At 36.6% G+C, this 16,030-nt stretch overlaps 1 protein-coding gene and 1 long non-coding RNA gene across 26 annotated transcripts in view; one reads left to right on the top strand and one right to left on the bottom strand.

Annotated features, from left to right (window-relative positions):
- Nucleotides 1-16,030, top strand: part of DLG1 (discs large MAGUK scaffold protein 1) — a 147,835-nt gene that overhangs the window by 109,547 nt on the left and 22,258 nt on the right. For all 24 annotated transcript variants that reach the window (XM_086843555.1, XM_086843554.1, XM_086843559.1 and 21 more), the window contains one exon: nt 9,816-9,930. In XM_086843555.1, the coding sequence (XP_086699681.1) occupies nt 9,816-9,930 (115 nt within the window). The remainder of the gene's footprint in view (nt 1-9,815; nt 9,931-16,030) is intronic.
- The window catches only part of LOC147651305 (uncharacterized), a 47,810-nt gene continuing 44,990 nt past the window's right edge, over nt 13,211-16,030 (bottom strand). For both annotated transcript variants that reach the window (XR_015274380.1, XR_015274381.1), the window contains one exon: nt 13,211-15,481. This is a non-coding gene — a long non-coding RNA (uncharacterized LOC147651305). The remainder of the gene's footprint in view (nt 15,482-16,030) is intronic.

The raw sequence follows: 16,030 nt of genomic DNA, 5'->3' as shown, positions 1-16,030 counted from the left end.
TTTCTCCAATTTTGCTAAATTGGTTGGCCCAGCACTGGGTCTTCCTTGCACAGACTTGTCTGTTTGAAACTTTCCTTTAGCAGTACTGTCAAGGGGTGAGTGTAGGTGTCCATCAGGACTGGACATGGAGCAGGACTGCTGCCTTTGCCTGTTAGGTGGCTAATAGCAGCACACTTTTAGTTGTTCTTTATTTCTTCTTTTCTGTCATGTTTCTTCTATCCTGACCTCAAATGTTTGAAGCATTAGCTTTCACATTCCCCACCCCCATCACCTGCATCAGCATCATGTCTCTCCCCTGACCCAGGAACTCTGTTCATAATAAGGCCAAATGATTGGTTTGCCTGCTTCCCGGTCAAATCCTTGCAGCCAGCCTGTGTTGCCAATCCTGTATTGTCTCAGGAGGCTGCATCTTGGTCACATGTTCCATCTGTACAGTGTTCCAGGATTAATTTTCTAAGAGAGCTCATTCTGAGGCTGCCTTTTTAAAAGAACAGTAAGGTCAGCATTGGTTCTGAAATACTTGTTTTGCCTTGGTGTCAGAATTGTCAAATATTCTGTTGATACACATTTGGTCTGTCCTCTGCTTGGCTCTTCAGTGTTGTCATGGGTGGTTCAAATTGCTGCACCTTCTTGCATCTTGAGTAGGGGCCTCTCACCTTATTGAGAAATAAAATATATGCTTTTATTTGTCTGTGAGTTGTCCTTTTGAGCACCTGACCACTTTTTTTGTTCAAAGAGGGCACTTATGGTCACTGTTTTTTCTGCCAGGAGGGGATGGTGAGGTGTGGCTCTTAGGAGAAGAGCAAATATTTCTCTGGTGTAGAATATGGGCTTCCAGGACTCATTTGTTTCCCTTGCTCAAGGATATATGCAGGCTTCATACAAAATCAGCTGGTTTTCAGTCCTTTCTTTCTAGGATTCAGGCTTTAAGATGAAAAGAATCCTTTCATACTTTGAAAGTCAGAACCTTTTAGAAGAAGAGAACTAAACATTTTGGACAGTTTCTGCTCTTTCTGAATTGGAAATAACAGCATTCTTCATTACCATTTGTCCAAGTAGATAATTTATTTTCTTGCAATGTGTATTGAGGTACTTGACTGACTGCTGAGATTTTGAGTCATTTCCCAGAGATTTGCCCAGAGCAAAATTTGCCCATACACTGCCTCTTAGAAATTACTCAGTGACTGTCACTTGTAGATTTCAAGGCTAGAGTTGTACTTATTCCTTCATGGCTACTGAAGCATTCTGGACAAGACTGTGCAGCTGAGCTGTACTGAGAATTCAGTTCTCAAAGGTTTATATGGCCCATTTGAGAGGATGCATGTGGGTGAAGTTATTCAAATTACTTGAGATTATGGGCAGGCATCTGGGAAATTAATCAAAGAATGGATTGATTCACCCTCCCCTTAAGATACTTGGTCTGCACGGAACATCTTTTCTTCTGAACAGTGCTTAAAATCTCTATTTAGAGTGAAAATGTTAGAATCACATTAGGGCTCACTGTACCCTTTTGAGGTATGCCTTGAGGGAAAAGTGTAACTAGAAAACTGAGATCCATTGTACTTTGGAGAAAAAGCATGAATTGACTCATGGCCAGCCTACCTCAGAGAGCTGTAGTTACTGGTGTCTGGCATCTCTGCCTTATTTTTACTTCTCACAAAACAAGTTTGAATGGAAGTCCAGCTATCAGCTTCATCAGGTCTGGTGTGGGAGGTAAATTGAATCAGATATTCATTGTTTATATCTTAGAGATTAGTAAAGGGAATATTTTCTTAATTGTTACTATTTGTTAGCATAGGAAAGCAGTCTGTTTGTGGTTTGCATTTCCAAGTAGAAAATACTATCCATATGATTGAATGCACTTGATAAAAATGTGTGTATTCTTTGGTCATCTTCATATTTCCTAAATGATAGCTTCACACAGTATTTTTTTTCTCCTCAGTAGATTAATTTAAATGGTAAACTTTTTATGTATCTATGTGTGTGTGTTCTTATAATTATCCTCATTTTTTGTTTCTGCCATTTGGAAATGGGTTAACAAGTATTAAAATATTCATAAAATTGTTGTTCATTATTGGTGTTTCTCAAATGTCTCCATAGAGATGGAGAGCATCAGTTATAACTGCTTGTATTGCATATGTATTTTATTTATATTTATGAATCCAGCAGGATTTTGTAAAAGATGCTGACAGCTAGGACAGATCAAGGAGATTCTAGACATCCATCAGGGTTCATTATAACTGAGTAAAGAGATTCAGTATGATAGGAGCATTTGGGAGACACTTGGGACTGGTTCATTTCACTCCCTGTAATTGCATATGACAGTTTGTATGTTCATAGATGTGGTGAGGAATGTTAATTTATGTTTTTACATCCTATCACATTTCCTATTTTCCCATCATAAATTTCCCATTTGTTTTTCTTCTCCTATTTTTGGGAAAAGAGGATTTTTGCAAGCAGTTCTCTCATAGGAAAGCCTAAGTTAGGCTATAGAAAAATGAGTCACTGAAAAAGTCTTCTCATGCAAAGGCTTGAATTTTCCGTATCTTTCTCTTCAAATCCATTGTAAATAAGCTCTAATTACTGGGTTTGGAGTAGGCTATTATAGCTGAATGAAATTGATTTTATTGAATTTGGACTCAAATTATGTAACCACTGACTTTTCTTTCCCTTAAATCTCCACAATATTCCTTGGTTATGGAATTGGGTGAAAACAGATGTAATTGCATTCTTTAAAATGTCTTCTGGCCAGTCCTTTAGTTTCCAGGAATGTTCAGTAAATTTGAGGGATGCCTTACAAAGTTTTTCTGCTCCACTGAATTAAATTTCAGCAATTTACCAGCCTTCTTGGGACAGGTAAAAGCCAAACATGGAATGTGAGTGTGTTCTGCTGTTTACAGAAGTGTCTCATGCATCAGGCACCACCACAGCTGTACTCAGTTGACCTAAGGCTTTCTCCTTGTAGGCTCCAGGCTTTATCTTACAACTTGCCAGGAGCTCATGTTGCACACTGGTCACCTGTTGGGTTGTACTGGTACATTTCTCTGTGGTACATACATGCCATAGGTGTCATACAGAGTCTCCCTAGCTGCACAGATCTCTTGGGGCTGGATGCTGTAGAGGGATTTATAGCAGATGAGCAAGAGCTTATGAAACAGGAATTATCCTCTAGAAATGTGGTTGGGAAGTCAGGATGTTCTCATTTTCACTTTTATTTGGAAGCCTTTTCCTTATTCCCTCGCTTGTACTACAGATTTCTACCTCCTTTCAAGACATCACTCATGAATAAAAAGGGATTTTGCTTTACTGTGAATTCAACTGGAAAAGAAATACTGTGACCTGGAGCAGTTTCAAAGCAGATGCTGCTTCAGTACACAAAAGTGTTTTGATAAACCATTTTAATTTGTAGTGGCTTCTGATCCATTTAATTTTCATCTTGCTCCCTGGCTCTGCAGACATCTCAGTGCCACGTGACTGTGTCTGGGTTTCCTGCAGAGGTAGGATGGCAAGGAAGAACTGTAATATTGGTGCAGAGGAATGAGAGGAAGCACAAGGCAATTTGGATATATATATCCTGGGAGCTGGGATTCAGAATGGTCAGAATTCTGATTGTGCTGCATACCAGGGATACAGGAGCTCGAGTGCTTGAAGGGAATGTAGTGAGGAGAGGAGCAGCAAGGGGGAAGCATAGGACTGCAGAGGCTTACAGTTCTTAGAGGGCTTTGTGCTTCACATTGACATCCATTGTTGCATTCATTCAAATTAAAAGGTTGTCTGAAATATAATAATAATGTTGTCTCAAAATTCAGAATTTCTGGAAGGTTAGATTTTGCCATTCCAAAAAGGTATGAGGTGCCAGTGGGCTGCCATAACTTTATTATAGTTTTAGTGCATTTAGGTGTTTAAAAATAATAGAATAGCCAAACAAATATATTAGAAATATGGAAATATATTTAATTGAAATTGGATAGAAAATAATTTAGTGGGTTAAGTTTTCCATTGTAGTTATACTCTGCTAGATCAGAACTGAGCTGTATTAAGGATGTGGATAACATTAACTGCAGTTACATAATCTGTGAAGCCTGCTCTTGCAGGGCCTTGAAGAAGGCAGCAGGCCAAGTCTGTTGGCATCAGCAGTCATTCACTGGTCACCTCATCTTTCCAAAAAGCAAGGCAAAATTCAGATAAGTTTTTCTTGACAGAAAAGGGAACCAACCCTTTCTGTTTCCCAAGGATTCACCTGACATACCAAAAATAAAATTATAAATTCTTTTCTGAAAGAGTGGTAAGATGTTTAAGTGATCAGATTAGCTTCATGTTCTTAGGTGATCTGCTGGATCAGTGTAAGATTAGGAGAAGGTGGAACCAAAACATGAAGAGAAGATTTCAAAGTATTTTTGTAAAGCATCTGCTTCTGAACCTGCATTGTTCATATAGGTAGTTAACACACATTCTTTCAGTTTTGTTAATGGAAACTGTATTTTTCATTCCCTCTTGTATTTAAAATGAATGAGGAAAAAAAAAAGAGGAAATACAAAAGTTTTGTTAGAGCTCTCTGCTCAATGGCCAGTGTGTGGCTGATTTTTCTGTTTACAATGCTGCATCTATGTACTGTTTTCTAGTGGAATTTAAGAGAATAACTAAGTTCTGGGAAATGGTGTAATTTTCATATGTTTAAGCTAAGATTGTTTTCTAAGCAATAGTCTTGAAATATATTGTAAATCTTCTTTCTGCAAAAGTCCAGCTGGGGTAGCATGAAGCCAATAATGCTGTAAAAAACTTAGTTTTCAGTAACTTTTTTTATCAAGGCTTGAGCTTCCTTTGCTTTCTAGGTAAGGACATGGATTTTCTTAAAGGTGGTTCAAAAGATCAGTGCATCCCAATTTCATAAGATGAAAAATTCTTAAAAAAAATACTTCAAAAAAAGTTTGCCCTGTTTTTGGGTATGTGGTCCCTGGTTTTCCAGGCTTCTGTTCTTGCTTGTTTTGTTCCTGGTTCTACTCATTTGCAAAATAATCTAGATTAGTCAATTAGAACATCTTCAAAACTGGACCCATTAAGATTAGAAAAAGGGTTTTGCTATATATAGCCCTGATAGACACTATAAGGCGGCTTACACATGTTTTAATCCTTTAAAACCTCACTCCTACTCTTTAATATACTAAATAAAATTGCTTGTGAATGCTTGCTAAGCCTTCAGCAACATTTTTAGTGGATTCATCTCAGCAGTGACTGGACCTAGTCTCTTTCTGAGTTTTCCAGGGTCTGTGGGAGGTGTTCTTAACTAAATACAAATGCAGTTTTTCTAATCTTTTGAAATTCCTTGGCACAGTCTTTCAAGTGATTAATGAGATACAAGCTCATTAAACATTAGAGCCCATGAAAGTCACCAACGACATGTGGAATTCATTGTGGTCTGTCCCAGGCAATGTTAATATCAAATTACAAACAATGCAGCAAAACAGTATCTCCTCAAAAATGATTTATGATGTTTGTATGGTGGTCCATGCATTTTAAAAAAAATATGGAAGATCAATACTGGGTCAGTATGATGGTGGCCATTCTAACTACCAGACTCCAGTTCTCTCTTTGGAGGCACCATGAAAAGGAAAATTGAATATTCTGAGAGTTGAGAAAAGAATATAAATCAGCAGTTATATAAAATTGTCAGCAAAAGAGTCCTGCTTAGACAGATCCAATGGGTCCTGCTAAAGAGGGCTTTCTATAGACAGATGGGAAGAGGGAAGCAAGGGGCATACTTTTTTAATTAAAGTCAACTTTTTCAGCTCTACGTGGGTTCAATATAAGTAAGAATCTCTGCTTCTCAGCGCTGCGCTGCCATCTGTTCCCTGTACGCACATCCCGGCTTCCTCGAGTCGCTGTTCCTTCTGTGCTGTTTGCTGAATTTCCCATCCCTTGTGTAGCCTTCTGCTCTCCTGCCTGGTTTGCTAGAATATGTGTTCCAGACCAGATGCATTTTCATTGCAGCCTCATTTTCCCCTTCCCCTGCCTGCAGACAATTCACCACTTTTCTGTGTATCTGTGTTTTGTTGCCCAGCAGATGGGCAGTCCAGGAGAGTTTCAGTGACCAGATATTTTCTGGAGTTCTGATTTTCTGTTCAAGTAAATATTAACATTGAAACATTACAGATTTCTAGGTAAAATCACTTTAGCAGCTTGGAATCAGAGTAATCTTCCAGGATTTTCTAATCTTCTCTCCTTTTTCTTTCTTGTTGTGGAATACATGCAGATATGAAATAGAGCAGATTTAGTCTAGTTTTGCACCATCTGCTTATCCAGTATAATTTTAAAGTTTAAACTTGAGCCCAGATGTATTCATCCTCTGTTCTTAACAACTGATAATGTGTAAACCTGAGTAGGCTTTGGGTTTTTTGCTTTGGTGATGGTGGGGTTCTGTTGGATAAATGCCATGAGTTGAAGCAGGATGTGCTTGTGCTTCCTTGATCTCACTGTTGTGACAGTAGATATTATTCCCTCCCTGCCTCTAACCTTCTTGGAAACTTTGAGAAAATTCTAGTCAATAAAAGATTCCCTTATTCAAATGTTCTTATTTTATTATGTTTCATGGTAGTTTTGCTGCCTGTTATCCTTTATTTGATGTATATCATCAGCAGCTTTCCTAAAATTCAGACCTTAAAAGTTGATTCTGAGTGAAGTTTCATTCACAGATGTTATATATCCATCCAGTTTTAGAGCCTGACAAAATTCTTACTGAAAGGATTGAGAGATTGGATTATGTGGTTTTCTTTTGGTTTTGAATTTCTTTTTGGGTGGGTGTCTGTGTTTCTTGTACCACCATAGTTCTTATTAAAACAGTATTTCAGATTCTTAGTGTTTTGGTGGCTGTGGAAATTGGAAGAGTTGCAATGACCAGCCTACTTCATTTGAATTAAAATCACCTTCACTTTTTCATTTAAACAGCTTATGCCCTTTCTGTTTTGTTACCCTGATAACACTACACCAGGAATCAAACACATTCCTTCCCTACCAAACTCTTCATTTCCTGTTGACCAAGAAAGCAGTGTCCTTTTCATCTCATTCACTGTGCCTGTTCCAGCTCCAAATTTCTGGAATGTTGATATGACAAAACTTTTTTAAAAGTTACATATTTATGTGTGCATTGTGTAACTTTGTCACAGCCAACTGGAAGTTTGTTGTGCTGTTCACTGTGATTTAAGGGAACAAATATCAAATTTGTCATATATATGTGCCTATTATGCATAACATAGGAAAGAAAGAAATTGTAAAGAAAATAGTTCTCTAGCTTTTGTGAGAATCTAGGGATGATAAGCTGAAGGAAAGTAAGAGATTGAAGATGCAAAAGAGACTTGATATCCAGCTCTTCTTAATCACAGAGATAGAAATATAATCTGTCCTAGACAAATTACAACCTCTTCTAGATAAATTAGCAGAACTCACACTTTGCTTCATAAAGCTGATATTGGACCAACCCTACTTTATCAACAGGGCACAGGTGCTGATCCTTTTCTGCTATTCTGGTGCTATCAAGAGTCCTGCTGCTGTCTTATTTTCTGTCTCCAGCATTAGTTTCAGTACCATTATACCTAATACTAAGGTTTTTTTCTTTAAAACCCCAAAATCCTGTGTACTTTTCAGCTCCAAACCCAATGATGGTGAGAATTCTATGCATCCTGTTCCTCCCAAAACCTTCTGTTAAGAGGAGTATAACTCAAATTTTAGCTAGCTCTACATCAAAGGAGCTCACCAGATTCTGACTGCACAGTGCTTAAGCTTCTCCTAAATATGAAATTTCTTGGCACTTCTTCTTTTTGAACATAAAGCCTTCTCAGTCCCAGCCCATTAGTTTTCTTTTTTTGCTTTATTCATATGGCAGAAGCCTCTGTGGTGAAATTATCTCCTCTTTACTCCTACAGATGTCCCTGTCACTCATTCAGTACTTACTTCCCAGGAGTTCTGATGAGAAAAATTAAATTAGTTTGGGAAACTGCAAGACCAGCAACCTGAGGATGAAATATAGGATAAAGTTAAGCAATACTGGGAAATAGCTTCCCTAGCCTCTCTTACATCTATGTGCTGTATAGGAGGAAGTCTGATTCTTCAATAAAATGACACATGATACAGAAATTTGTATTTTTTCCAGTAGCTATTGCAAAGAGCTGCAGATATTTTTAGTATTGAACAGGCTGTAGCACAAGAAAGTACTGGGATTATCTGATCTTTTCCATGCTTACTTTCCTTTCACACAGGGGCATGCAAAAATCTTTTAGCTTTATTGTTTCTTGGGTATAAATGATGAAAATGAGGTGACTTATCCAAGGCCCTGCAGGGCAGCAGTAGCACAGCAGGAATGTGGGCTGTTCTCTCACTGCATCTGAGCCCTTCCCCTAAGGAATGTTGCTTTCTAAAAAATGTCGTTTTCTCACATTCCTCTTTGGTTACTGTCCTGTTGTCTTACATTCTTTTGTTATTAGTGATAGCATCAGTAGTGGTGGCAGTAATGGTTTTGATTCTCTTGTCAAACAACAGCATCGGTTTGATTTAGTGCCAGTAAAGTGTTTCATCTGGACTTTGTTTGTAAAAAGGCACTTGGTGCTATTTTGAAAACTAAAGGACAAAAGTTAGTGTTATTGAAAAGATTGTTCATATTGTCATAACCTGGATAGGGATGATTATAGATGCTATTGGTGCTCATTGTATGATGAGTGTATGGGGAGAAAGGGCTACAGAACATAAAATGATAAAACATACACGGTTTTTAGATGGCTGTTGAAGGAACCTTTCTCAAGATTTTTTTATTTTAGAGCCCTTTGTCAGTTTTGCACTTCCTGAATAACCATGGTGCCCGCAGGGAGTGAGGGCGCAGCTCAGGAGAGCAGCTCATTGCCCGGTCCAGCAGCTGCTTGCAGCACACACACCCTGGCTCTCCCAGTGTTGACTTGTTATAATCTGGCATCACATGGTCTCCTGGGGAAGGTGGTGGCTGCACAACATTTCCTTTGACTAGGAAGGGTTTGCAAGTGAATCTCTTGATCCTGAAGTCCAAACTACTCAGCTGAAGGAAAAACTTACTTGCTCTGAGTTCGCATTTTATGCTGACTGCATGTAAGTACCTCACTTCAGGAGACGTTTGCCCTGAAGAAGCAATTACTATTTTCCTGCCTGCCTTTGTAGCTAAAATCAAATGCATTTAGCATAGTTTTATTAGTACACGGTACTGCTTAAGAACACAATCGGTTTTTCCAGGATTAACATCGTACATAATTCTGTGTGGGCAATTTGAATCTCTAATGCCGTTTACAAGTGGATTGAAATTCATGCGAGAATTCTGGATATTTTTTCCTTTCCTGAGCTCCCAGAGGAACATGGTCTTATTTCAGAAGATGTTTTGCATATTTCCCACCTTGTAGTGTTAAATTCTTTATCTCAGTTAAATCCAGTGATTTTGAAGTACAGACATTTTTCATTTCCATTTCTTAACATTTTAAATTTAAAATATGTAGTTCTTGATTATAAACATGTATTTCAGATGTGTGTTCTGAAGTTTCCTTTCTCTTATGGGTTAAAATTTATCTGTTTCTTTTTATTACAATGAAATTGATAATTATTAGCAGAAATGTTTGTCTTAATTTGAAAAAAAATAGTTACTATGAACTATAGATTACAATCACAGAATTTTGATTACAATCACAGAATTTTGAAGTACAATATTCTTGTGTATTGTCTTTGTCTAATCAAAATTATTTCAGATTCTCTTTCAGTTTAATTGCTGAAGTTTGGCAGGAAATTAATTGCTGTGGCTGTCTTTGTTACAGAATACAGTCGTTTTGAAGCTAAAATCCATGATTTACGGGAGCAGATGATGAACAGTAGCATTAGTTCAGGATCAGGATCTTTGCGAACCAGCCAGAAGAGATCCCTCTATGTCAGGTAATCATCTTTTTCATGGCATTGCTTCGGTGTTTTTCTGCTTTCCTGTAGACTTAGTATTTTCATGCAATTTTCATACAACTATGCTTACTAAGTACTAATAAAGGGATACTTATATGGAAATATAATAAAAATAAAGCTTTATTTAGACTGATTATTGTAATATAGCTGAAAAAGAAGTAATATCCCTGAGAACCCTATATGAACTTTGAAGAGTGGTGCTATTATTTACTTGTAGTCCTTTGATTTGAGAGATGATAATCCTTCAGCAAAAACATATATTTCTTCTTTAAGACAGTGTATGTGAACTCTTAAGAACTTGCTTTGTTCAGTTTGTTTTGTGACAGTAGCCTTCATATTCTCCCTTGTTCAGTACTTGAATTCAAATTAATAGTCTTCTCTTCCTTAAGGTTTGACAGATTTCCATCTTATTTCCTTCAGCTTACTTTAGTTGTTTTCTCAATTTTATTAAAGAATCTTATTTCTCTATCCAATTTAATTTTGTTATGGAATATTTTCCCATGGTAACTAAGAGAGAAAATGCAAAGCAAATGAACAGAGTATGCCTCATTAATTTATTCATATCAAGTTAAACGTAAAAGAGGATGAAAGAAAGTGGAAACAGAAGAGCATGAAGCAGATGAGAAGGTGGTGTGATGGGGAAATGATGGCAGGGTGCAGCTTATTCATGTGTCACTCAACTCCCACACTGGTTATCATGTACTGATAAAGCATAACTTTTCAAGTATGGAACACAGGCAAAAGGATTGAATTCTTTAAAAATTAATTGGTTTTTGAGTTCCCCAAATCAGCTCATCTCTGGATTGAATCAGGGTGAGCAGTAGCTTGTTTGTAGGGGTCAGAATGTTTCAGTAGAGCAGGTAAGCTTTCAAGTAGTTCTGGTGTTTGGGTTAAACATAATTTAAAATGTTGTAGGACCTCTCTGGTTTACTTCCTAAAGGTAAACAGGCTCAGGTGCCATTGACTTTCCCATCCAAAGCAGATAGTGTTTTGTTCACGGTGTGTTCTGTGTACTATGGGAAGGAAGCAAGTCATGCAGGAAGCAGTTCCTTGAGTAATTGCAGGGGTGCTGAGGAAAGTCATAGTCCTTTGTAACTATTTCTGAATGCTTGACACAAATGTAGCTAAATACTCGTAGGTCTTCTGTTTTCCTTGACTCTAACAGGTAGTTTCTATGTTTTGAGCTATTGTTTCAGTAGCTGGATTCTGTTTTCTTGGATCTGAGCCTACTTGTTTTTTCTACTTCTATATGCCTTAAATATTTTGGGGGTCAAACTTTAAATCTCTGAAAATAAATGTCTTAAATACTAAGGGTAAGTGCTTGGTACCACAGTTATCCATATCTTTGAATTTTCGCAGGAAGGTAGGTAGGTTCCATATTCCACATATGGATATTGTGCCAAGATCTTTATTTCCATAATCCCAAGATTTATAGCTTTAGCTTTCATCATATAACTAAGCCTAAACAATTCTAAATGCTTTTATTTTGCTTGGTTAGCTATAGCCTGATTAGGTTCTAAACTGCTTATGCTCATGTTCACACATCTGATATTTTGACCCACTGACAAGCATTTTATCTTTACGTAGCTTTTATTCTACTCATGGAAGTTGTTGAGCTTTTGATTTGGCCAGCTGCTGCAGAACTTGCAGCCTTCTCCAGGCTGTTGGCAGAAGCTCTGTGGGGACTGGTTTCATTGAAGGTTTCTGAAGCTCATTAATCAGTGTTTGTCACTACAAAGTCTGTACAAATATATAAAATACAAAGACTCCACAGCAAAAGAACTTTTCTACCACATCTCTTTACAGAGGGTGCTGCTACAGCTTTTGGGATCTGTTTGTGTCATCACACCCAAAGTTGCCAGGGACTGGGAGGCTACTTTGAATGCACAGAAAGGGTTCACATCTGTTCTGCCTGGTTTCTGATGAAATTTTGACCGCATTGAAATAATTTTCATGACTGTTTTCACATATTTCTAGATACTGACAGAACATGTTAATTACCCACTTTATTCATTATAATAAGTCTGGTATAGTCATATTGTACTTTTAATTATTTCAATTCAGAGCCATTTTTAATAACTTCAGATATATTTTTTCAGTAGTGCTGCATTTTGGATATGCCTTAAAGCACTCCAATTATGTAACAAAACCCTGAATTGAATGGTAAATCCAACAGTAAAATGTTTATAGGCATTCAATCGCAATTGCAGAAAAGATATTAAATAAAAATACTCTGAAAATCATCTCTGCGGCTTTCTCAAAATCATGGCAACAAATTAAGAAATAAAATCAGACACATCACTGTATCCCTGTAAACATGATATCTTGAAGACTAGTCTGCCTGTAAACATCATTTTTTGGTATTATGTAATATTAAGGAAAAGGCAATTGTGTTTGCCCGAAAATACAATTTGGAGTAAAATGGCAGATTTTTCTTTGTAATTGTATGTATATCAAAAAATGATGCACAACAATTTAGGAAGCAGCCCTTGGAGGGCAATACAAATACAGCAATTCAGCAGCAGCTGACTCTGCATTTGCACATCCTACTGTCCCCCCCCACCACTCCCCCTGTCCCCAGCTAATTCAGATGTACTGATGTCTCTTCTCTTATTTTGCTTTATATTTCTTCTGGTGTTTGTTCTGAGACAGATTCTCTCATAATACTGTTTCTGGGTTTGCATATAATCTGTATCTATATATATATATATCTGCTCATCTAGAGAGTCAAAAATCACATGTGAGATACCTTCATGGTATCAGCTTTGTGTGATAATTCATGGAGAGAGAGTAAATCTGTTCCATATTTAATCTCGTCTTCTGTGGCAAGTCTCAGTCTGCAATGTGTGTAGCATTCAAAATCAAAAATTACTTCCACCTTTGTGCATTTTTCTGACCAGCACAATACATTCAAATAATGGTGCTGATTTGTGCTTGAATCAGTGCAAAAAATGGTTATGTCTCCAAGATGAAGAAATGTAAGTTTTAAAATGGCTAAGAAATTTTAACTAACTCCTTTGGAAAAATAAGATCTACTATTAGCAGCAGGCTAAGTGCACTTGCCTGCACTTTAATTGTGCCATCTCTATGTTGTTCTCAGTGTTCTCATTAAGTTTCAAACAGCTGCCCCAAAAACTCAGAAAAAGAGAACCTCCTTTACAAGCTGACCTTTATTAATGAAGTGGTAAAATTAATTCATATTTAATGAAATGGAATTTAATTAAATGAAATTTAATTTAATGAAATGAAACACAGATGCTTTTGCTGCAGGAATTCCTGGTTGCTTTATTGGTTGAAGAAATGCTTCAGTAAAACTTGGTCAATGGGCTATGATACTGAGCATGAGTGTGGCAGGTAAAAAGATATTCTGGAAAGTTTAGCACTGTTACACAGCTATTACATTTTTGGCTTTGAAGCATAAACACTCATTAAAGATGCAACCTAGTTTCAGTTTCTCTAGACTTGTGGATGAAGGAGCTGAGTTACCTTTTTAGTGCTCTTTAATTCTTGAATAATACTAATTGAAATAAAAGGGGAGGACTTGGTCCTTTCTCTAGAAAATAATGTTTAGGACTTCCCATTTAAATTTAAATAAAACTTCACAGTAAATATCGTGGGTCTGCATTCAAAGCAGTAGTTGATCAGGATTACTAAATTTATTTTCAAGTTGTGTTTATAACTTACAATAAGTAAATGTATACATGGCCTTTTTAATCTGTAATAAAAGTCTTCAAGCAGGAAGTTAATAGAAGCAGTATTTTTTATATTCCAGCTTAGATAAATGCATCATCTGAGATGTGAAGTGAGTTCTTGGTTGATGACGTGCCAGGCATACAGGAAAAACCATGTTAATCACTTTGAATAAAAAGAAATTTTTGTCAATTCTGTTTGCTTTTGAGGTCATTTATAGGATCATTAGAAGTTCCTGGTATTCTTTTAAATGGTAGCTGCATAGTTTTGACACTTGTGTGATGCTCTAAACAATCTTTTTATAAAACTATCTTCATCACCTTTTTTGCCCAATAAATTTATTTTTCTTTAATTAGCTTCACCAGAAGAAATGTCTGATGAAACTGCCTTTCATTGTGCAAAATCTGCTCTGTGTAACCATTTATCTAGTTGGAAAAACACATGTTGGTAATAATGACTTCATCCATTTCTCCTTCCATTTGATTCCTGAGCATTTTTTTCTCATGCAGTCAACATATATGTTAATGCTGTTAGGCCAAGCTCACAGCTTTTGTAAATTTATATGCAAACTCAAAAATAGAAGTTAAAAGTGGAGCTGGTAGAAATCATTGCGTGAATGCTAAGAAGAAATCTCAGGATATAAATTTCACGATGCATGTAATTAATTCAGTGAAAATGTATACAGCTTGAATCTGCATTGAAAGTACATACTGGATTATGTGTGGATTATTTTGAGATATGAAATGATATTTGTCCAGAGTGTTTCTTGAACAAACATGCAGAATAACTGTGGAGGAATAACTACTTCCTATCTGTATCATTTCCTTACCTGCAATATTTTGGCTATTTAAAAGAAAAAAATGGTTCTGATTTTTTAAAAAAATAATTAATGTATCTTAAGCATGCTGTGGAATTAACCCAAAAGATCTTATTATGAAGGTTGCACTGCTAAGGAAGGTGGTATTTCAACCTCCAAGCTATTTCAAAATTGAAAGTCTGTATTTGGTTATAAACTTATACTTAAATCTGAAATACCTTTAATTTAAAGCTCTTTGTATCAGGACAGCAAATAGTTTGAAGCCATTTTAAAATTTCTGCTTTTTTTTTGACATTCTAAAAATCTTTATTAAAACCGTTAATCCTTTAGGAATTTTTTTAATGTTTTATAGCCCAAGGAAGGCATGGTGTCTCAAACAACTGGTGTTGCAGTAGATGCTGAAGGTGAATTTGTCTGACAGAATATTATGAATTTTTTCCCTGTAAACAATTTGTTATTGGTTATGAACAAATATAATTCACTCAGTGCTTCAGGAAGGCAAAATTCACTGAAAAACTGAAGTACATTGTGGAGGAAACAGGTTTTGACTTACATGGGTTAAAAATTTCTGTGGTATTAAAAATCTAGCAGAAAAAGGTATGCAAGACCAATGTTTGGGATGAAGAAACAAGCTGAATTTGGACAAGGAAAAGGACACCCTTTAAAATCATCATATTGCAGTCTATTGGTACTACTTCGGTTTGGTATTGAGCAAGTTTAATTCAGGTATTGTTCAGAAAGTGCAGCACTGACAACACATGAGCTGGCAGATTAAATAATGTTGAGGACTTTTTTTGACTGTGTCATACAAGCACTTATTTCACATAGGTGAGGTTCAAGAACTATTTTCAAATATAAGAGTCCTTCAGAAGGCAGAACCTCAGCAGTATCTCTTGCCTTTTGCTGAGAGACTCCTGTCATCTTTCATTTCCACGTCCTCATTAAACCCTTGGCTGTGCCAGGCAGAAACATTCTGCAGATATCTTCATTTCCTCAGGGAACTTGTCCAGGTATAAAATGATCCTAAAAGCAGAAAATATATGACTTGTAAACCAAATCAGTTCCATAGCGTGGTGCACCATGTACCTTTCCAGACAACAGTGCTTTCTTAAGCAAGAAGGGGAGCAGGAGTCAGTTGCATAAACCAATCTTGCCAGAGGGACTGTTAATAAAACTGTAGTCATGCAGCTGCTGTTCAGGTATTGTGAGTGCCTATTATTTGAAAACAGGCTTACCTTAGGAAAAAGGACAAGGTTCTCTTGAAATGCTCAGGAATTTCCTAAAAGAATGCGCATTAGGTTCTCTGCTTTTAGGTACTACAGTAGCAAAGTGGTAACCAGATCATATTTCTAAACTGTTTTTTTTTCCTGTGAGGAGGATAGTGACTTTTATTTTAAAGACAGTACTAAACTGTACTAAATTACTAAATAATTTCAATTTATAACTTGATATGAAACAGTGTACTTTACAGAACTTTTGACAGTGCTGTATGCTTTAAATACTTGCTTGTCTTTTTATCCTAGGCTGATCTGTAACTTGCTCTGTGCAAAGTACTTATTGAATTGCAGGAGG

Source organism: Cyanistes caeruleus, chromosome 10, assembly GCF_971803275.1.
Source record: "Cyanistes caeruleus chromosome 10, bCyaCae1.hap1.1, whole genome shotgun sequence".
NCBI lineage: Eukaryota > Metazoa > Chordata > Aves > Passeriformes > Paridae > Cyanistes > Cyanistes caeruleus.
Note: the sequence above shows the minus strand (reverse complement) of the source record. Positions and strands in the feature narration are given on the sequence as shown.